This window comes from Streptopelia decaocto, assembly GCF_964273445.1.
Source record: "Streptopelia decaocto genome assembly, chromosome: 22".
NCBI lineage: Eukaryota > Metazoa > Chordata > Aves > Columbiformes > Columbidae > Streptopelia > Streptopelia decaocto.
This window is the reverse complement of record NC_138677.1, coordinates 2,917,272-2,939,645: the sequence shown is the minus strand read 5'-3', so window position 1 is coordinate 2,939,645 and position 22,374 is coordinate 2,917,272. Positions and strand designations below refer to the sequence as shown.

Sequence of the window (22,374 nt, the reverse complement as noted above, 5' to 3'; positions counted from 1 at the left end):
TTTATCTTCTAGACGCTTATTTTCTTGCACTCTCGCTGATGACTTTTTAATACCAACGTGGCTGCTTTCTACAGGTTTGTTTTCTCTTCCCCAGCATCTCTAAACACCAGAAAAACCCCGCGGCCTCGCCAGCCTCATGTCAGTCCCCTTATTAATCACCCCAGGGTTTTAAAAAGGAGTTGACATAATGGCGCTGCCTCCCCGTGCTGTGAGAACGTGACACAAGCAGGTCCTTCCACCCCCTCGATAAATGGAATCGCACTCGCGTTTCACCCGAGTCGATGGAAAACTTGACGCCAAGTTCGCCGCTATCAGGTGTCCCCGCTCGTTTTCCCAAGGCGAAGTAAATGAATGAGTTTCTTAACTCTATTAAAGCCCAATTTCTCAGGGCACTCACACAGAAACTGCCCTGAGATTTCCTGCTTAGGTTCCCTTAGTGAATTTATTTTGAGTTATACTTAATACATGGAAAAAAAACCAGACAAACATACTCTGCAAAGCTGTATTGGTTTTAAGCTGTTGCTGCACTGCTATTTGGCAAGATCTAGTAGTCTATGCGCCCCCTCCCCAAGTTATCAGCATTTTAATGACTGTCTTGTGAGAATTTATGACTAGCAATATCAAAAAAACCTCCTTTGAGCAATTTTGCCTCTGGATGAGCCACCGCTGCTGTCTGTTGGACATTTACATCTCATTTAGATGCTTCAGATGGTCAGATCGATCAAGTTAAACCATGAGCTGCTATTTACTGCGCAGTAGGAAGCGTCACGTAGATCCCCAGGTACCTTGGGACCAAAGCCACGCGATTCTGAATCCTCCTCCTGAGAGTTACAGAATTTGGGACGAGCTTTTCTTCTCTACCTTTTGACAGCCCATTGTTTCCTACTCTATTTTTGGTAATTTGACAGAACACGGGCTATAGAATTAAAAAGGTGCACACGTGGCACAATGCCAGTCCCCAAAGCCGCGCTACCCGCTGCAAACTGGGAGCCACCCACAACCACGTGCACTCCTCCCAGTTTCCCAGTAGCTCATGGGTCATTCCAAACTGGGCTCCTCGATGCCAACAGTGGGGTGGGGTGTTTTTTCTTTGTTGTTTTGGGGGTTTATTTTTAATGTATGGTGGACATAAGAGTCTTAACCAGTGCCATAACACACCTATTCCCGGGGAAACGAGGAAATAGATACACTGGGGAAATTCAAAGTATTAATCGCAATGAATATAAATGTGTTATCAACACTTATTTACCTGCTTGTGAGCATGATCGTAAGAGTTGATGTGGTTGTCAAACTCCTGATGCTTTTGATACTGCTTGTCACAGAGTTCACAGTAGAAGTTTGCTCTCAGGTCTTCCAAAGCTTTGGCAATTGCCTTTTCTTTATCGACGTAATCCTGCAAAATTAACGACAGCAAAAAATGCCTTTTGTTAAACTTGCTGTGAAACAAACGGGAGATGATGAAGCTGATGGTTCTCTGAAATTAAAAGGTATGAAGGATAATTCTGCAACACTAGATTCGCACCCGCACATTTTGCGCTGAGAACGTGACGCTAAAAAATGCGGCAGCTCCGGGTTTAGGGAAGGAAACGTCCGACGTCCTGCTCACGCCATTCTTTCCACAACAGGAGCAAAACACACAGAGACAAACCTGCTGCTCTGCTTCGGCTCTTCAGCAGCCAAACAAACACCACGGGTAATGGCAGGAAGTGAGTAATCAGTGCGTTAAAATACAAATAATCTCAACAATGACCAGAAAAACTAGAATATTAAATTCCTATGACCAGCACCGCAGCCTATTGGAACAATCCTCTCCCGTTCAGCCCGCAATACATTGGTGTTAGTGTCTCTGTTTCAGTACCTTGTATTTCTGCCTCAGCTCCTCGGTGTCTTCTTTCTCCACCTCCAGTACTCGCCTCCGCTCAGTGGCATCTTCGGCGTAGTCAAGCTTTAAAAATCAAATCAAATCGAATTAAAAAAACAGAAGAGATGCAGTTTGTCCCACAAAACACTTTGCACTACTGAGACTGCCGGAATGTGTAATTTTAAAAAGAGATTTTGAGACAGAATCGTTCCATATTGTACTTTAATTTCCCAGTTTTGTCATCCCAGAAGCAAAACTGCTCATAAATCGCCTCGGGGAGGAGCATCCTCAGCTTTGCGGCAGATAAATCGCAAAGCGCAGGAATTTCAGTAGCATCAGAGCTCAGGTACCCAGGGGGAAAGTGAGTATTTATTGTGAGAAGTGTTTTCTGGGGAATGAGCTGTTGGAGAGCAGTGTAGGGAAAGGGACCTGGGGGTCCTGGGGACAGCAGGGTGACCATGAGCCAGCACTGGGCCCTTGTGGCCAGGAAGCCAATGGGACCTGGGCTGGGTTAGAAGGGGGTGGTCAGTAGGTCAGAGAGGTTCTCCTGCCCCTCTGCTCTGCCCTGGGGAGACCACACCTGGAATCTTGTGTCCGGTTGTGGCCCCTCAGTTCCAGCAGGACATGGAACTGCTGGAGAGAGTCCAGCGCAGCCACCAAGATGCTGCAGGGAGTGGAGCATCTCCCGTGTGAGGAAAGGCTGAGGGAGCTGGGGCTCTGGAGCTGGACAAGAGGAGACTGAGGGGGGACTCATTCCTGGGGATCAAGATGGAAAGGGGGAGTGTCAGGAGGATGGAGCCAGGCTCTTCTGGTGACAACCAGGGACAGGACAAGGGGCAATGGGTGCAAACTGGAACACAGGAGGTTCCATTGAAAGATGAGAAGCAACTTGTTCGTGGTGAGGGTGGCAGAGCCTGGCCCAGGCTGCCCAGGGGGGTTGTGGAGTCTCCTTCTGTGCAGACATTCCAACCCCCTGGACACCTTCCTGTGTAACCTCATCTGGGTGTTCCTGCTCCATGGGGGGATTGCACTGGATGGGCTTTCCAGGTCCCTTCCAACCCCTGACATTCTGGGATTCTCTAATTCTCACTGTGTTGATTTAAGAGTAAGTTTTCTGTTACCTTTGATGCACAAATTTAAGTTTCTTCTCAATTTCTTCCCTCCCAGCTCCCCAAGAAGCGCCGGGGCAGACTCACCTCCATCTCCATGCGGCCCATGCCCATGACATCGTACTTGACGACGATAGGGATGGGATCGGTCCTGCCTGGAAGAGGAACACACAGAGGGACATGAGCACCCGGCCCGGCACCACCGCTCGCTTCGACACATTGGGTTTGGGTGGTTAGAGATCTTGCCTTGGAGTGCAGAGACCAGAAAGCTACAGTGAACCAAACACCAGCCATTCTCACAGCTTACGGCTCCGAAATGCTTCAATGCACCCCCTGGGATGGAGAATTTACTGAACATTAACACATGAAGTACTTTTGTTGTTAATGTTCAACCAGGACAAGTCATAGGGCTGTTGGCTTGAGGAATGAAGCTTCGCTGCTACACATCCTCCTCATCTTCTGATGTAACAAAGCTATTAAATATATTTTACTGCTCTACCGCGTTGGTAATTGCGGAGGATTTGCCTGTGAAAGGTCTCCCCGGGTTACAAAATCCAAATGCGTTCCATCCAAAGCCACCGGCTGGTCCAGGCCGGGTGGCCGAGCCCCTGCGAATGCCGCTGCGGCGCCCGCCGCGGCCCCCGTAAGCTGTGAAAAGGACTAGTTGCGAAGAAAATTGACTTTGAACTAATCAAAACTATGCTGGAGATTGTTTTGGTTTTAAATAACATCTCTTTAATCCACTCATAACCAGCCAAACAAAGCAAAATGGGGCAGACAAGCACTTTACTACCACAGCTTTTTTTTTTTAATTATTATTATTATTTGTATTTTACATCACAACTCGCGCTGGTCGTTGTGATGTAAGCCCACTGAAATAGTACTTACCTGGTCCGGTGCACACCTTGAGTAAGAAAACAGAATGTTTACTTCCCTTATTATTGCTCTCGGGTTGGTGTAAACAACTGTTTTGTTATACACACATACACATCTATTATACCTTTGGGCTCAAAGGTTTGCATCGTGCCAAATGTATTTATTCCGTCGCCATAAGGTTAAAAGCTTGAAAACTGTCTTTAAAAGAAACACGTGTAGGCGTCAACTTGGCTCTTATTTAATATCAACACGAACTCCTGCAAAAGCGACGGCCCGTAGTCCTCAAAAGGAACCTATTCCGGTCCGATTTGTGTCTTTGGAAATGTTAAAGTATAGAGGCACGTGGGTTTTATTACAGAAATGAGTCCGTTTAATTAATAGCTTTATGGTTTTGTTCACACGCCCGTAAATTTGACAGGTGTAAATCCACCGAGCCCAAAGATTCCCGCGTGGCACCGATCCCAAAGGACACTTGGAATCGAGCTCGTCGTTTGGAATTGTCAACGTTGGAAAACGTTTCTCCTCCGCCCAATGGTATAATAAAGTAAGCAGTGACTGCAATTTTGAGCAAAAGGACCAAATTAAAGACAGGTTCTAAAAATGACTTCACTTTGAGAACGTCTCCGCCAGGGATTTACTGGTGAGCGGTGAACCCAAATGGAATGGCTGGCAGCAAGTGCCCACAATTTATATTCATTTTTCCTTTTTAATTTGGTTTTTGTTTGGTTTCTCCAGCAATCGAGATCTTTCGATGCCTCATTGCCCTGGTAAACCCCTGCGGACAAACAATGCATCAGTACTTTTGCCTTCTAAGGCAGTCAAAGTTTGGGAGTTTTATTGGGTTTTATTCTCAAAATCTCTTTGGAAATTGCAGTAGCAAGTGCTAGTGCCCATCGTGTGAGGGGAAATAATACAAATCAAGGTTGGACAGTATTAGAAATTGATGTTGAAACTGATTTTTGGCAGTTCTAACACAAACAGAAACATCCCTTCTTAGCGATACCCTTTAATGAACAAGGATCAGACAAGTGTGCATAAAGAAAGGAAAAAGGAAAGGAAAATGAAAGACCAAGCAGAAGGATGATGGCTACAACAGAGAAAGTAAGCCTAACATATTGGTGCACTGATGACAAAAGGAGTAATTCAGTCTGAAAAGAAAAAATTACCACTGCTAAGTTTACCATCACCACAACAAGTCCAGGATCATAACGCTGTAAAAAAGAAACACCATTTGTTAGGCAGAAACCATTAGGGGCGGAAAATTGTAGCGGGCAGGTAGGATGGGTTTAAAAATAAATAAAGGCAATAAAATCATAATAATAGGAGGCTTCTTCCTCACCCCTCCACCCCATCACCGTGCTTGGCCGTGTGGAATCAGGGAGGTCTGGAGCGGTTATTTATTTGCAGAGCTGCGCTCACAACTTGGAATTTTGGGGTGTCGGGGTTGAGCTCCCGCTGACGGCCCAATTGGAGAAGCAGCTTCGAAAGGAAACACAGCGATATCCATTAATGACAAAGATTTGGGGTGAAAAGGAGCTCTGGTTGCAGGCAAGGGGAGATGATTCGATGCGAAAAGCGATGCTTTTCTTTGTGATTTCACCAGAATTGAGTTAGGAAAGCGATATCCAAGTGGGACGCGATGCCAAGAGCAACGCGGCCGTGGGCACCGATGGGTGGCTCCGTTCGCCGGGCCACGTGGCACCGGGTCCCTTGTGTCACCAAGGGGTGTCACCAAGGGGTGTCACCGGGGGACCTCGCTCGGTGTCCTCGGAAAGCTGCCCTGGCTGGGGGACAGAAACGGGCTCCCAAAGGGGCCGAGCGGAAGGTGGAGAACAGCCAAAGGCTCTTGAACTGCTCCTTCTAAAGAACTTCCTGACGGGAATTTATTCCAGAGCTGCTGTGCATGACAATGGGATCTTTACCAGCATGTAAACGTGGTTCTCAATGGCCGGACTGCCACGTTTGGGGTTCCTGTTGACCCCCTTTTTGGGTACACAGCCAGATTTTGAAGGGGAAAACGGAGCTTTTAGGAAAGAGCAGCAATTCCCACGCTTCATGCCACTACATGGGGTTGCAAGCGCCGCCACACCGACAACAAACCCCTCGTATGGTAAATCATGCACAACACACAAAGCTGAGTCTGTACCCATCCCCTTACACCCCAGAGTATCTATTTTCTTTCTAAATCAGGTCACAAACTCTTTCCTGGTCATATTACACACGCTACAAACCCCAAACCAGAGAGGGTTATTGTATAAAACGCTTCCACACAAGGGGAAAACAAAACCGCACAGAGGGGACAAAGCACAAACTACAGCGGGATGGGGAGAACCAACAGCTTACTCAGGAGTCACACCTTCAAAATCCAATCTCTCAAAGTAAATTCAGTTTGTAATTATTCCCATAATTCAGAAATGAAGTGAGACTTCAAATCTGAAATTTCCAGCTTGTGAGAGAAGTGCTCACCCCATAATCCACCCCGACACATCATGCCGCCCCTTTTTAATTGCACAAAGGTACCGGATGCGAACAAATAATTTGCCAGCGGTGCTATAAATTAACAAATGTATGGAAAAGAGTTAATCCTAACGCTTCAGGGCTTTAGTACCAGACACCAAGGGGTCTTTCCAGCCTTTCCCAGCTGCGGGTTCAGGCTGTATCTCTGGTCAATGGGGAGATGCTGCACCAGATGGTGCCATCTGAGCCCATGGAGAAACACCGGCCCTGTCAACGCTACCGCACGCTGGAGCTTTTGGGTTTTATAAACAGGCAAAACAGAAAAGAGTCTTCATCAGCAGATTCAGAACTGCTCCCTCCAGCTATATCGTGCACTGCATTGGATTCAAGACGGTTCTGACGGTTTAATGCCCGTTGAAAAAAGGATGTACCCCCAAAACTCTGCATTAACATAATCTATTTCAGCCTATCACTTATGCATGTAAGCACCAGAGAGGTAACAGAACAGCCCTAATCCTGCTCACTATGTTGACATCTTAATAAAAATTCCTGCCAGGAATTGGGAGATATAATCCTAAAGGACTGGGATATAATCCTAAAGGACCGGCTGACATAATCCTAAAGGACTGGCTGATATCACACTATCAGAGAAGAACTTCATGGACTTGTCTCAGGAGGATACAAATGAAGGGACATAATCTCGCTGGGCACTGAGGATTTGTACTTATTCAATATCTTTATGCTACAACAGAAAACAAAAGCACAATAAGAGAGGAACTTGTAGGTTTTAATTGCTCCTGGAAAGGGAGTGCGGTGGAGATGAGGCACGCAAAGGCAGCGCTGGGGGGTTTCACCATCACATCACTGGTTTGTACTGGTGGAGAAGAGCCAGATTAGTGACCCGCGGTCCAAACCCCATCGCGGGCTGGGAAAGGGCCATGGGGACCTGGGGTGAGGTACCGACCCCGGCAAAGCACCCGGCAACGCAGGAGCGATCGCGGTTATTGTGGTCGTGGATGAGTTTCATTTTCAAAGCTGAGGGTTTTGCAAGCTCTCCAAACTTTCCTGGGTCTATCAAGTTGAAAATCCAGACTCCCCAAAAGGTGAGAAATGACGATACCAAATAATTGTCACTGCTCTGTGCTGCTCCTTGCTGGCTACAAATCAACTTATGATGTTTGTTCTGATTGTTGCAAGAAGCAAACAAACAAACAAGGGCAGCCTTTTCTCCTGGTCTCCTTCAGGAATCAGATTTGCAAGCTCATCCTGTTTAGATCAGATTTCTAGAAGGGGACACAAGAGATTTAAATGAAATCTGAAATGTCTACCAGCCTCAGCAACAAGCATCAAGTCCCAGCGAGCAGAAACTGTTTTCCAAGCGCACAAAAGTCGCACTGTGAACTTCAACCTTACTAAGAAGGAAATGGTGAGCAGGAGACAAGTTGCAAATACCCCCAGTCGCGTGGAAAACTTCAAACAGCTCAAAATTCTTCAACACACAAGCCAAGGGTGACACTCCAGAAAACCAAGAGGAGCTCCGAGACTTTATCACCCATAGTCGAAGGAAGGACCTTGCACATTCCAAAGCAAACAAGGGGGTGAGTTCTTCCCCAAAAGGGAAACTTTCCTTTAGGTGTGCGGTCTCGTGGATTTTGACACGGTGATGAAGACAGCTGTGAGGATACCAGGATTGCAAAGCGACAGTGCCCAGGTTGTTCACAGAATCCCAGAAAGTCAGGGGTTGGAAGGGCCCTGGAAAGCCCATCCAGTGCAATCCCCCCATGGAGCAGGAACACCCAGCTGAGGTTACACAGGAAGGTGTCCAGGCGGGTTGCAATGTCTGCACAGAAGGAGACTCCACAACCCCCCTGGGCAGCCTGGGCCAGGCTCTGACACCCTCACCAGGAACAAGTTGCTTCTCATCTCTAAGTGGAACCTCCTGTGTTCCAGTTTGCACCCATTGCCCCTTGTCCTGTCACTGGTTGTCACCCAGAAGAGCCTGGCTCCATCCTCCTGACACTCCCCCTTTCCATATTGATCCCCATGAATGAGTCCCCCCTCAGTCTCCTCTTGTCCAGCTCCAGAGCCCCAGCTCCCTCAGCCTTTCCTCACACGGGAGATGCTCCACTCCCTGCAGCATCTTGGTGGCTGCGCTGGACTCTCTGCAGCAGTTCCCTGTCCTGCTGGAACTGAGGGGCCACAGCTGGACACAAGATTCCAGGTGTGGTCTCCCCAGGGCAGAGCAGAGGGGCAGGAGAACCTCTCTGACCTACTGACCACCCCCTTCTAACCCACCCCAGGTCCCATTGGCTTCCTGGCCACAAGGGCCCAGTGCTGGCTCATGGTCACCCTGCTGTCCCCAGGACCCCCAGCTCCCTTTCCCCTACGCTGCTCTCCAACAGCTCATTCCCCACTTACACTGGAACCTGGGGTTGTTCCTGCCCAGATTCAAGACTCTACACTTGCCCTTGTTCTATTTAATTCAGTTTTTCCCTGCCCAACTCTCCAGCCTGTCCAATTTTCAATGCTAATTTCACATGAAAATGCTATTGCAATGATGATGATGCAAACACAAGCACAGAAACATTAGGCTATGCCAGAATTCAGGTTCCCATGAGGACACGTTAAGATACAAGATAAGATTGTGTTCACATCTATTTCTTGGGCAAGACTGCCAAATCATTCCACACTTAATGAATAAAGGCCCTGTTAAGCATTTTCCCTTTCTCTTCCATATTTTCTTCTATTTATTACAAAGCTTCAAAACGCAGAAAGCAACACAACATTCCTCATGGTGTTTTTCTCGGTCGCCCGTTGTTCCGCGTTCTCGAGGCCTCACAAACATCCCCTGTCTGTCCTTCTGAGATCAGAGCATTGAACAAATGGAAAAACAGATTAATATGGGAGCTGTGAGCCATTTGGCGAACTGGTGACAAGAGCCGGGATTCAAGACCTCTGGAATTCAAACCCTGAGCTGTTTTCTCCAAGCCGCAGCTGCCGAGCAATCGTATTTGTGCCCCATCTCGGTCGCTCGAGTGGTCAAAGCTCCGCGTGATTACTCCCCGTGTACCTAATGAAACCACCATCCAGAAAATATAGTTTGCACCACATGGAATAGAGGCTCTGATCTCCGCAATGAGAATTATTGCAGAGGCTGCTAGAAGATGGGTATTTCCTGACATATCGACAGCAGCGTTTCTTCGCCTGCACTCTCCTCTCTGCTCATCTTCCAGCGTTTCTTGCAGACGTTTCCATTCTTTCACTCGTCCTTTAGACCAAGAGGGAAAACACGAGCTTGTCTGCACAGGTTTAGCGAAGAACGTGCCAAATAAGAACCGCATCGTAGTATAAGTGAATGGGGGGAGTGACGATTAGATTTATCATCACTGAATTTGCGAGTCAGAGCAGAAATCTACATCTGCTTTTCTTCAATTGAAAACCACGCAACAAAAGTACAGATAGACGGAGCAACTGAATTTTAGCATTTTGTAATAAATTTAATATACCCAACTTGGCTATCTTGTTAATTTAGATGCTCGTGAATGCATAAAAATCAAGGCAAAGTGCCACTGCGCACACTTGAAACTGCTGTTCCGTGTCACAATTTATACTTTGATCAACATGTAACTGCCCCACAAGGGATCTCCCTTTTCTAACCATGGCCACCTGCTGCTTCTGTTTGCTGAAAAAACAAGATAATCCAGGAGAACCTCTCTGACCTACTGACCACCCCCTTCTAACCCACCCCAGGTCCCATTGGCTTCCTGGCCACAAGGGCCCAGTGCTGGCTCATGGTCACCCTGCTGTCCCCAGGACCCCCAGGTCCCTTTCCCCTACACTGCTCTCTAATAGGTCATTCCCCAACTTATACTGGAACCTGGGGTTGTTCCTGCCCAGATACAAGACTCTACACTTGTCCTTGTTATATTTCATTCTCTGCCCAGCTCTCCAGCCTGTCCAGGTCTCTGATGGCAGCACAGCTTCCAGTGTCAGCCACTCCTCCCAGCTTGGTGTCATCAGCAAACTTCTGACAGTCACTCTATTCTCTCATCCAAATCATTGATGAATATACTGAATAATACCGGCCCCAGCACTGCCCCCTGAGGCACTGCACTAGATCCAGGCCTCAACTGGACTCCACCCCATTGACCACGACTCTCTGGCTTCTTCCCTTCAGCCAGTTCACAGTCACCTCACTCCCCGCTCATCCAGCCCGCACTCCCTCAGTTCAGCTGTGAGGATGCTGTGGGACACTGTGTCAAATGCCTCACTCAAGTCAAGGTAGATCACGTCCACCGCTCTGCCATCATCCATCCATCTTGTTATGTCCTCATCAAAGTCAATGAGGTTGGGCAAGCACGACTTCCCCTTGGTGAAGCCATGCTGACTGCCCCTAATGACCCTCCCATCCCTGATATGCCTTGAGATGGCACCAAGGACAAGTCGTTCCATCAGTTTCCCAGGGATGGAGGTGAGGCTGACTGGTCTATAGTTACCCAGCTCCTCCTTCCTGCCCTTTTTGAAGACTGCAGTGACATTTGCTTTCCTCCAGTCCTCAGGCACCTCTCCCGTTTCCCAAGACTTGGCAAAGATGATGGAGAGCGGTCCAGCAATGACCTCAGCCAGCTCCCTCAGCACCCGCGGGTGCCTCCCATCCAGACCCATGGATTTATGGATGCCCAGATTGCTTAACTGCTCCCTCATGTAAAAAGGTCACTGGATAATGAATTAAACATTCCCAACGTGATCATCACCAATGGCACAGGCACAGGCTCAAGCTGCTCGGAACTAAGAGGGAACAGCCTTGATGTCTTTATATCGAGCAGAGCTGAAGCAGCAGCATCATCTTCATCCTCTTCATCCTCTGCCTCGGCACCACGGCCGGACACGCTGTCTGTCTGTCTATGAGAGGCTGTCTGTCTGGCTGTCTTCCTCTGAAAACACAGGAGGCACAGGAAAACCCTCCCAGCCTGTCCCCACGACTGCACTGCAGCTTCCAGACATAATACATAAGAGATACAGTACAGATTCAATACTTCCAAACGCACCAGGGGGAAATCTAAATGTGGACAAGTGTCCCAATGTCTGATGAACCCTGGGCTCTCTGGTCCTCAGGACACGGTGACAACACCTTCTTGTCCCAAACTCAGGACCGTTTGGTCATCTGCTGTTTACCCCATCACAGCGCTTTGGGATCCGGCTGGGAGAGCATTTTATCTTCTTTCAATTCTCCATGTTTCCACATTGGTGACGCACAGAACACCACAGGGCACCCCAAACAGCAAACAGAGCAGATGACACATCCAGTGAAGGCCATGCCAAAGCAGAAGCCCAAGAGGTGACAATACAACCACGACCTGAGCTTTGGTGACACGAGGACTGCAGGAGTGCCATGCATTAACTGGAGGATTTCCAATTAAACCGTGCTAGAGGAAGCAAGAAGCATTAACCACCAACACAGTCCTGTCTGAGAAGTCAAGCGCCTCAGGCCAAGAGATTAACCCACATTCCCGGAGTTCGGAGAACTCATTACCTCTCAACAGGCATTCTCGGCAAAGAAATACTTATCTGCCTAACGGGCTCGCTGTGGGGCCATGCAAATCCAACTATGAACTCCCAGTCTTCATACTAAGGGTATGGGAAGACCAATAAGTAATTCCAAAGAACTGGGGCGTGTTTGAGCTCCGAACACCTCAAGAGGTTTCTACAGAAGCTGCCCGGTCGCGGTGTCTCATACCTGTAGTAAATACTGAGCAACTCACACCCAGTAGCACGGGCAGACGCTGAATGCACAGGTAGCTCGGGATAAGACACAGCACCTCCAGTGTTTTCTCAACACAACACAGTTCTGTGCTTTCCCCAAGCTGGGAACCTCTGCAGAACTGGGGCTACGGGCCAGGGGACGGCTAAAGCCACCCAGCTGAACTGGGCAGCGCTGATTGGATTTAGATCACAGGATTTAGCGTCACGGGGACAATTTCGTCTCGAGACGGCGTGAGGAAGAGGTGCATCGGTTCAACCCGCGCTGTGGTGAATCAAGGCTCTCTAAATCCCCCAGAAATAGATTTCTGGGCAAGAGAAATAAAGCAAACCCATGAAAAACCTCTGGAGAAACTAGAAATGAGGCTCTCCCACCTGCAAGAACCTCGGCCGGGAACTTTTCCTCGCCTTCCGATGGCTTCTGCCACCCCGTGAAACATGCACACGCATAACTAGCTTGTATTCTTAATTCTTTTCATACCGAAGCGTCCAGCCAGCAGAACAGCATTATAGTTTTAGCAGCCGCACAACTACCTGTTAGTAAGTAGGCGGTTAATTCAACTACCTGTTAGTAAGTGGGCGGTTAATTCGCCTCCCTCCCCAAAGGCCAAACGCGGTGGTTTGTCCACATCCACGACACACACACAACATCACGTCTGACCTGGAGCAGGACGGGAGGCGGCAGCTTCCGCTGGCAAATCGCTAAATACCAAACTCAACACTGTGTTTGTTTGGATATATTAAGAACGGAAAGAAAAATAAAATCTAATCTGGGAACAACAAAAAACAAGCAGAAATAATTGTGTGAAAGACCGGAGCTGGTGTTGAAGGTTGGAGACACGAGCTGGACTTACCCTGCAGTGATTTTCCCAATCCCTGGCCCAGCTTCCAGCCATGTTTCTGCAGTAAGCGGTGTCCAATATTATCCTGACAGACAGAACAGAGAAAACAAACCAAAAATATTCCAATAATATATTCTTCCCTTCCCGCTGACGTTTAAACATGTGATGAGCAAGAGAATTTTGTTGTTGTTGTTGTTGTTGGTTTTTTCTACATATAGATACGCATGCAAAAAAAATGCTACTGAAAAGGCAATAAATGCCCAAGAAAAGGGAAAGACAAATGTTCAAAAATTGCTGGCTAGAATTTGATCCGAGGGATGGGGGATCGGGGACGGTCACTTTCTGATGGTGTGCTGGGCAACTTTTGTGCATCACGTTTGAAATAACAACGACAACCGAAACCAAAATAAGAACCAACAAAGCAATGTGGGAGAAAATAAAGTGTACCAATAAAAATTGACAGTAAAAAGCAGGAAATCAAGCTATTTAAGACAATCATATCCATCACCTAGACAGCACCGCTTAAATTTGGGGGTTTGTAAAGAAAATCGAGACCATGTGTTTAGTCGTTTTTGTTTGTGTGTCAGGCTTTGGTAATGCTGAGTAAGTTGTAAGTGCAAACTGCCCCACCACTAGAAACCAAAACACAATCAGAGCAAAATCCAAGCTAGACTTGATTGGGTTTTTTGTTTTATATATGTATATATATATATAAACTAGCATGCAGCCAATATTAAACTGAAAAAACAGTGAGGTTAGTAGAACCAAATAAAACTATAAAATAAAGTCGATTAAATAAAATGAGCTCAAGCACAGACTGGGTGATGCATTTCACATGGAAACTAACAAAAATACTAAGATGTTAGGATGAAACAGGCCTAGCAATAAGTTAACAGCGAGGAACCATTAGTGCATGTAGGGGAAACAATGAGCATAATGTCTCATCTTCCTAAAAAAAGATGGTTTGGAATAAGTGGGAAAGTAGTGACGCAGCAATTAAGCGTCAGCTTTTCCAAACAGGGCTCTGTGTGGAGTTGGTTGTGTTTCTGGGCAAGATTTCTTGCCCCAAACAAAGAACAAAAGTGTTAATTGCGTCCTTGAACCATATAAAGCCGCCAGTTTAGCCCTTATTGATCCATTTACTGTCAGCTCCTCAAAGAACGACGCTTGGTTAGGACTCTGTTTGCCTTCTAATCATCCAAAATCAATTTTAGTTGTTAATTGCTAATTGTGACAAGGCGAACCGCAGCTCCAGATGTCACAGAAATATCCTGAATTGTAACAGGCTGTGAATCCGTCACTTCAAGTTGTACATGGAATCTTTTAAAAAAATAGATATATGTGCTGCAGGGTTTTTTTTAATTAAATAACTTAATTATCAACAGAAATCAGGCCAGAATTTTTTTCTTTTCACTCCACATTGAAGAAAATGACTACACACGGTTCACAGAATCAGCTTGAAAAACATGATTTTCCCAAAGATATTGGCTGCATGGATAAGTTGGGGAATGACCTGATAGAGAGCAGTGTAGGGGAAAGGGACCTGGGGGTCCTGGGGACAGCAGGGTGACCATGAGCCAGCACTGGGCCCTTGTGGCCAGGAAGCCAATGGTACCTGGGCTGGGTTAGAAGGGGGTGGTCAGTAGGTCAGAGAGGTTCTCCTGCCCCTCTGCTCTGCCCTGGGGAGACCACACCTGGAATCTTGTGTCCAGTTGTGGCCCCTCAGTTCCAGCAGGACAGGGAACTGCTGCAGAGAGTCCAGCGCAGCCACCAAGATGCTGCAGGGAGTGGAGCATCTCCCGTGTGAGGAAAGGCTGAGGGAGCTGGGGCTCTGGAGCTGGACAAGAGGAGACTGAGGGGGGACTCATTCCTGGGGATCAAGATGGAAAGGGGGAGTGTCAGAATATGGAGCCAGGCTCTTCTGGTGACAACCAGTGACAGGACAAGGGGCAATGGGTGCAAACTGGAACACAGGAGGTTCCACTTAAATTTGAGAAGCAACTTGTTCCTGGTGAGGGTGGCAGAGCCTGGCCCAGGCTGCCCAGGGGGGTTGTGGAGTCTCCTTCTGTGCAGACATTCCAACCCGCCTGGACACCTTCCTGTGTAACCTCATCTGGGTGTTCCTGCTCCATGGGGGGATTGCACTGGATGAGCTTTCCAGGGCCCTTCCAACCCCCGACATTCTGGGATTCTGTAATATATAGATTTTTTTTTCCTCAAAAAGATTCTATCAAGTATAAATTTAGGGGTTTTTCTCATATACCAAGACATTTTTCAAGGTGTCTTTCCCAACTATCGGCTCTCCCTTGGGTATAATTAGAGCTATATGGGAAAAAAAAATTAAAAAGATGTCTGGTTCTAAAAGCTTATATAAGTATATGCAAAAAAAAAAAAAAAGGGGGGGGGAATGAAGAAATACGGATTCTGACCACAAACACTATTGGAACTGTAGGACTTACCTGTACGTGCCACAGACCGTTTGCGCACGGCCCCGCGGGCAAAAGGGTTTGTGGATACGGTGCTAATTGTTTTACCGCGAGCACCGCAAAGGGTCATCGGGGCCGGGTTGAAACGCCGGCGCTGGCAAAAATGTGCGTTTTCCAAATGAAAATCATTCCCCCAAAAAGAAATCAACTAAAGGGCAAGGAGCGCTTGGAATTTTGGCTGAGCGGAGATGAGACATTGTGCTGACTGCGCCGTGTTATGAATGCACTAAAATAAACAGACGGATGAAGCGGTAACGCTATTTCCAAAAGCAGTGCAAGTGGAGTGAAAGCATTTCCATACGAACCTGGCTTTAAAAACTGGGCTGTCAAAAGAACAGTTAAATGTAACACAAAGTAAGAAACTGTCCAATCACTAATGGTAGGTTTTATATTTTTTTTTTTTTTAATTTCTTTTTCGCTTTTGCTTTGTTTTCAATTCACTGCTTGCAAGTAATGTATTTATTAAAGAAGAGTGAAAGCATAAAATAAATTCAACAAGTCAAGACCAGCTGGGAGATTCAAGAGCGGCGTGTTGTGACTGACACAGTGAAGGGGGAAACAAATGTTAAAGGGGGGGGGGGAAAGAAAAATTTAGAAGGGTTATACACATTAGCACCACTTCTACAAAACCACTCAAGAGGATGGTCGCGAGTTGGTATCAATTGGAATTATGCCTGAGTTTCCAGGATGGGGGTGTTTTCCCCACCCCGAATCGCTTCAATTTGTTGGGTAAAGGAGTGAAACTACTTCCTGATTTTTAATATTATCGAATTGAAATGGAGCATCTTCCGTTTCACTGAATAAGAACAACCCTAAGGGTTTAATATTCAACAGCAGAGTTGGGACCTGGTCATTAGTCTGCTCATTTCTCTACCTTTTTCTTCCATTTCGAATCACTGGTGCAGATGGTTCTTGAAATGCTGCCCTAAAAGTTAGATTATGGAAGGCCAGGCTTTGCTAGGCTCCCATTTGAGAACAATTCTGCAAAATCTGCCAGCCTGGGGATATTACGAGCAAAATTTGACGCGGGGCAGCAAACGCTGCAACTGCTGGTGGCTGTTTGCCAAGCTGCATCTTTACGTGAAGGTTCTGCACAAACGTGGGCTGTTTCACATAGAAAATATGTCTTTTTTTACACCAAACTTCCCGGGAGTGTTAAAACTGTCATTCCTTTCGAATAAACAACCCTCACGCTGTAATTTTCCTACAGGAAGAGCTGCAGCCATCTAGAAAAACACCCAAATCCTCCCTGTTTCTCAGCTGCCCCGAGCCTCCTCGCTTTCTCACGTTATCGTTCTGGAGCTCCTTGTGTTGCAGCCGCAATAAAAATGAACAAGGCAGCCAAAATCAGGCTCCCAAAAGGTGTTTGGGTGAGCAGGTCAACTCTGATTTACTCTCCAAACTACCCACAAGAGCGGGACTATCTGTCCAGGCACCTGGTCATGGAGAGGACACCAGGCTGGGGATGCTCAGCATCTCCTGATGGGATAATTAACACCTCCTGGTGTTGCTCTCGCCACTTGGAGCTGTTCAGTAGGGATTGTTTCTATATTAGAACAGGGAACTTTGCAAAAAGTAAAGATCTGGACTTTAAAGTTGGCTGAGCTCCTCTGGACAATCATCTCATCCCAAGTGACCTTCTCCAACAGCTCCATCACGTCCTCAACTCCCTGACGTGATGCCCTCGATCGCTTTCCATCAGTGATTCCTTATCAGGATATCGTGCAAGAACCAAAAGTTTTCGGTGATGCTGTACGTGGGGTTTAATCTCCAGTTGGGGGCTTGAGCTGCGTTACAGGTAAACCAAACCAGTAGTTTTGGCTAGTCCAGGGTTTTTGGGGATGGAATCGTGGCCACATCATCGTTCTCTCGGCACCGGCAGGAACCATACGTCTCTTGAGTGGGTTGTAAGCTGTGCTGACTGTGTATGGAGGAATCTATAAGCAAGGATTGGATGCTACGGGGTGAACCCATGCAAACAAGAGGTTGGAAAGATTCCCAAAACAAAACCTAGAGCTCACTACAGATGACACAATGAAGACTAGAGAGAAAAGCCAAATAGTAATGCTACACCATTCAGCTTCAAGAAGCACATTATTTATAGCGCTGTCCACATATGGCTACTGCTAAATGTCAAATCAGCAGCCTCGTCAAATGACACTTTGGAACTAGCGGAGTCCACAGATCTGTACAGATATACAGTGCGACAAAACCCAACCTCAGCTCGAGGAGCCCGTGATGGCCCAACAGCTGAACCCTCGCGTAGCTCAAGGGCCTCCTCGTGTCACGGAGCAAATTAGAGGTGGGGGGCGGAAAAAGGACATTTGTTAGTTGTGACGAGGACAAACTACCAAGCTCTGGAATAAGAGGGTGATGCGCAGCCTGGCTTCCAACCTGCCCTGGGCTCTAAGGGGGTTTCGCTGTCTCCTCCTGCACCTGCACTGCGGGGACAAAGAAAACCAGCAATTCACAGCAACAGGGTTCAGTCGATGAGTGGAAATAAGGGAATCTGTTAGAGCTGCAATGCTTTGCGACTTCCCATTTAAGTGCCCTGAATTGGGGTGCGCAAAGTGTTGGAAAATGGGTTTTAAAAAGGGTTAAGCGCAGTGGTTCCACTGACGTGAAGAGCCAGTGTAAGCGCAGCATCTTCCAAACCAGAACAAAAAATAGTTGTTTGTGGGGGGAGAAAAAATAAAATAAAATAAAAAATAATAATAAAAATCACTCTTTGCAGCTATGAAGAGTCTATTGATATGAAATATTCTCTTCAATTTAGTAATGGAAAATAGCTGGCTTGTCGTTTAGGCTAAGTACATCCCCTGGCTCATGTCAGCTCTGTTTTCCATCAATGTACTTTGGTTATAGTCGCATGTTTCAGTCCAGACATCTTTGGCCTAAACAAGCTGTACAAAGCAGGATTTCCACAGGAACAACCAAAAAAAAAACCACCCTAGGACGCTAATCGAGGACACGTTTCAACATTGTAATGATCTGTAGACTCCCAAACCCTATCTTTCCAGGCACCTTTGAGTTGCATGCTGTAGCAGTACAGTCAGCACCTCTCAACAGATAATGCTGCAGAGATGGATCTCACTCCAGCCGTTGCCAAATGCGAGTGACGTTTAGTCTTTAAAGCGTTTTCCTGTTATTAAGACGTGAGAAGCTGCAAACAGCACATTTAAGAGACTACACTTAATCCGCTCCGAACTGGAAAGCGCTTTGATGTGCTGTTGTTGTGAACACCCTTCCTTGCACAAAGACATTTGTCATCCCAACCATTTCCATAACACGAAGCTGAGGCTCTTACTCATTACTCGGAGCAGATTCCTTTGTAAAGGTCACTTGAATTGCTACCAGGGAGCTGGTTGAGGATTATAAAGCAATTTGGGAATAAACGTTAATATTGCACATATTTAGATGTGTGGTGTTTGCAAATTATATGGGTGTCTTTACTCCTTCTCCCTCCATTTCGGTTTGAGGACATTATCCAATTGTCGGGGAGCAAAGAGCGTCAACTATAAGGCAGCAGAAAAAGCGGTTTGAACAGCTCTTTCCTAGGGAGAAACCTCGCAGAGTGAAACTCCGACAAGAAAACCATTAACCATTAGGCTGGACCGTTCATATTAAAACCTACCCAAAAGTTGTCCAGATTAATAATGTCCTGCTATTTGGGCGGTGATATGTCTGAATAAAATATTAAAGCTGTGATTGAACGTAACTTTTTCTGCCACAGTTCAACATCCATCAAACTGCAAAGCGTTAGATCTGTGTCTATGGTGTTGGGGCCAAGGGATTCATTGGTGTTTTGCCGTCAAAAGTCAGAGAGATGTAACCTGCAGCCACTTCAATTCCTCCGCTTGGGAAAACACTTGTAGCAATCAGTCTATTCTATAAGTACTATTTGAATTATTTTGGAATGCGTAGGCCACCAACAGGTATTTCTCATTGTATTTACCTAAGGAAACAAGCGTGGCATTTTAATTAAAATCCCCATATCGCAACCTAAGATTGGAGTATTTGGGAGAGCGTCGAATCCGAATTGCCATCTCTGCAGCATTATCTCATGCGTCATCCATTACTGCCATGCCTAAATCTAGCATCATGCCAGCACATTAAGACAGTAGGTACTATATGCAGTGTTCACTGGACCAGAAGAACAGAAATAAGAAGGGGGAAAGGAAACCCTAGAGAAGAAATTAAAAAAAAAAGGCAGACCGTGCAATACAAACCAGATCATGGCTGCTTAGCTAATATGGGCCAACTGCTGCGGAAGAAAAACGTCGAACACCCCAAGTTGTGTAAATTCTTTGGTAAACATCTAACACGCACACAAACACACACAACACCAACCTACACACCAATGAAAAGACAGCCATTGATTATTTATTCGCTAAGGTTCTTCTCAGCGCAGACTAAGTGGAAGAAGCTTTAACGCTTACATTATTCATAGGGAAAAAATAAATACTTAATCTAGTCTTAATCAAAACGCCGCTAAGCGACCCTCGGTTATTTGCTACAAGTTTTCTTGTGCTGAAACTGCAAGATGAAACTTAGCTCAAGCTAAGTGCCCAACTTAGGTCCAGTTTAGGCTGAATGAGCTACTACACCTAAGACTAGCAAAAGAGTTTAAAAGCTCCAAAAAGCTTAAAAATGAACCAAAATGTCATTTTTCCCCCTCTTATGGCTGTACTCTCCACACCTAATCCCAAATAAAGCCATATTATAGAGACTCAGAGCGCAGTTTCAGATTCACGGGGAAGGGCTGTTATATTAATACTGGAACACATCTCTGTTTCCGTACTGCCAGCTGTCGCCCTAACACTTAACACATCAGTAGTTTTCAAAAAATATAAACTAAAAAGGACCAAAATACGTTCTACTATGCTATACCATCAGCTTTGCGTATGAATTAAGCTGATTCTTCAACCAAAAGTCTAAAAACTTTACGAAGGAATGTATTGCTTTAAATAATTTCTGAACTATCACATTGAACTAAAATTGGAAGCTTCTAGCTTTAGAACTACTTAAAGGTTTAATCCCAGGCCCGCTTAATCTCAGCATGCAATTTACCACCAAAAAATTAAACCTGACAAAAAGCTGCCCACCGCTATGGAATTTGGCTGCATTCACATCAAGTACCATCCGATCGCGGCCGAATTTTTGGTGGGGCGATGCTGCTGGTAAATGTGTGTCTTACCGATTCGATGGGCTTGTCGAGAGATGCTTGTTCTATCTCCAGGTGCCCTTCTTCATACTGATCAAAGTGATTGCCCTGGAAGAGAAGACGACTGTGAGCTCAACGGCACAGAGCACGTGTCCAACAGTCTAGTTTAAGAATTCAGCTTTGGACGCTGTGTTATATATTTCATAAGTTGCTTAGCAAAAAAAATTAATTTATTATATAAAGGTTCAACTTAGTACATAGGCTGTAAGAACAAAAAAAATATTCTATTTGATGATAACCACAAATTACAGAAGTTGGCAAAACAGCAAACATTTCACAGAACCCCAGAATGTTGGGGGTTGGAAGGGACCTGGAAAGCTCATCCAGTGCAATCCCCCCATGGAGCAGGAACACCCAGATGAGGTTACACAGGAAGGTGTCCAGGCGGGTTGGAATGTCTGCAGAGAAGGAGACTCCACAACCTCCCTGGGCAGCCTGGGCCAGTTCCCTGTCCTGCTGGAACTGAGGGGCCACAACTGGACACAAAATTCCAGGTGTGGTCTCCCCAGGGCAGAGCAGAGGGGCAGGAGAACCTCTCTGACCTACTGACCACCCCCTTCTAACCCACCCCAGGTCCCATTGGCTTCCTGGCCACAAGGGCCCAGTGCTGGCTCACGGTCACCCTGCTGTCCCCAGGACCCCCAGGTCCCTTTCCCCTATGCTGCTCTCTAATCCCCAACTTACATTGGAACCTGGGGTTGTTCCTGCCCAGATTCAAGACTCTACACTTGCCCTTGTTCTATTTAATTCAGTTTTTCCCCCCCCCAGCTCTCCAGCCTGTCCAGGTCTCTGATGGCAGCACAGCTTCCAGTGTCACCACTCCTCCCAGCTTGGTGTCATCAGCAAACTTGCTGACAGTCAGTATTATTCCCTTGTCCAAATAATTGATGAATATAATGAATAATACCAGCCCCAGCACTGCCCCCTGAGGCACTGCACTGGATACAGGCCTCAACTGGACTCTGCCCCATTGACCACGACTCTCTGGCTTCTTCCCTTCAGCCAGTTCACAGTCACCTCACTGCCCGCTCATCCAGCCCGCACTCCCTCAGTTCAGCTGTGAGGATGCTGTGCAGACTGTGTCAAATGCCTCACTCAAGTCAAGGTAGATCACGTCCACCGCTCTGCCATCATCCATCCATCTTGTTATGTCCTCATCAAAGTCAATGAGGTTGGTCAAGCACAACTTCCCCTTGGTAAAGCCATGCTGACTGCCCCTAATGACCCTCCCATCCCTGATATGCCTTGAGACGGCACTAAGGACAAGTCGTTCCATCAGTTTCCCAGGGATGGAGGTGAGGCTGACCGGTCTATAGTTACCCGGCTCCTCTTTCCTGCCCTTTTTGAAGACTGGAGTGACATTTGCTTTCCTCCAGTCCTCAGGCACCTCTCCCGTTTCCCAAGACTTGGCAAAGATGATGGAGTATCACCCTTGCCAGCCTGCCCCTTATCTTTCACCCATAGACTCCCAACTCGCTCCTCATCCGTGCCTGGACAGTACTCAATACATTGTAGTTGCTCTCTCACATAAAGAGCAACTCCACCACCACGCCTGGCAGCAGGAAATCCAGATTGCGTGAGGCGTACACGGAATTCCACGCATCTTAAATCAACAAAACCCCACGTTGGTACCAAATCAATCCTCTCCCCGTGCCCACAATGCTTGTTTGCAGGCTGGAAATGATCCTCCAAGACACAAAAAGAGCCATTTTAGAGCCGCCCCGAGCGGCCACACGAGCACGATGTCGTCACCGAGAAC

The 22,374-nt window shown here is 46.8% G+C and overlaps 1 protein-coding gene across 8 annotated transcripts in view; it reads right to left on the bottom strand.

Annotated features, from left to right (window-relative positions):
• The window catches only part of GPATCH8 (G-patch domain containing 8), a 50,438-nt gene that overhangs the window by 13,550 nt on the left and 14,514 nt on the right, over positions 1 to 22,374 (bottom strand). For all 8 annotated transcript variants that reach the window (XM_082070744.1, XM_082070745.1, XM_082070738.1 and 5 more), the window contains exons 2-6: positions 20,589 to 20,663; positions 12,918 to 12,990; positions 3,058 to 3,125; positions 1,859 to 1,945; positions 1,250 to 1,393 (exon numbers count right to left, since the gene is read on the bottom strand). In XM_082070744.1, the coding sequence (XP_081926870.1) occupies positions 1,250 to 1,393; positions 1,859 to 1,945; positions 3,058 to 3,125; positions 12,918 to 12,990; positions 20,589 to 20,663 (447 nt within the window). The remainder of the gene's footprint in view (positions 1 to 1,249; positions 1,394 to 1,858; positions 1,946 to 3,057; positions 3,126 to 12,917; positions 12,991 to 20,588; positions 20,664 to 22,374) is intronic.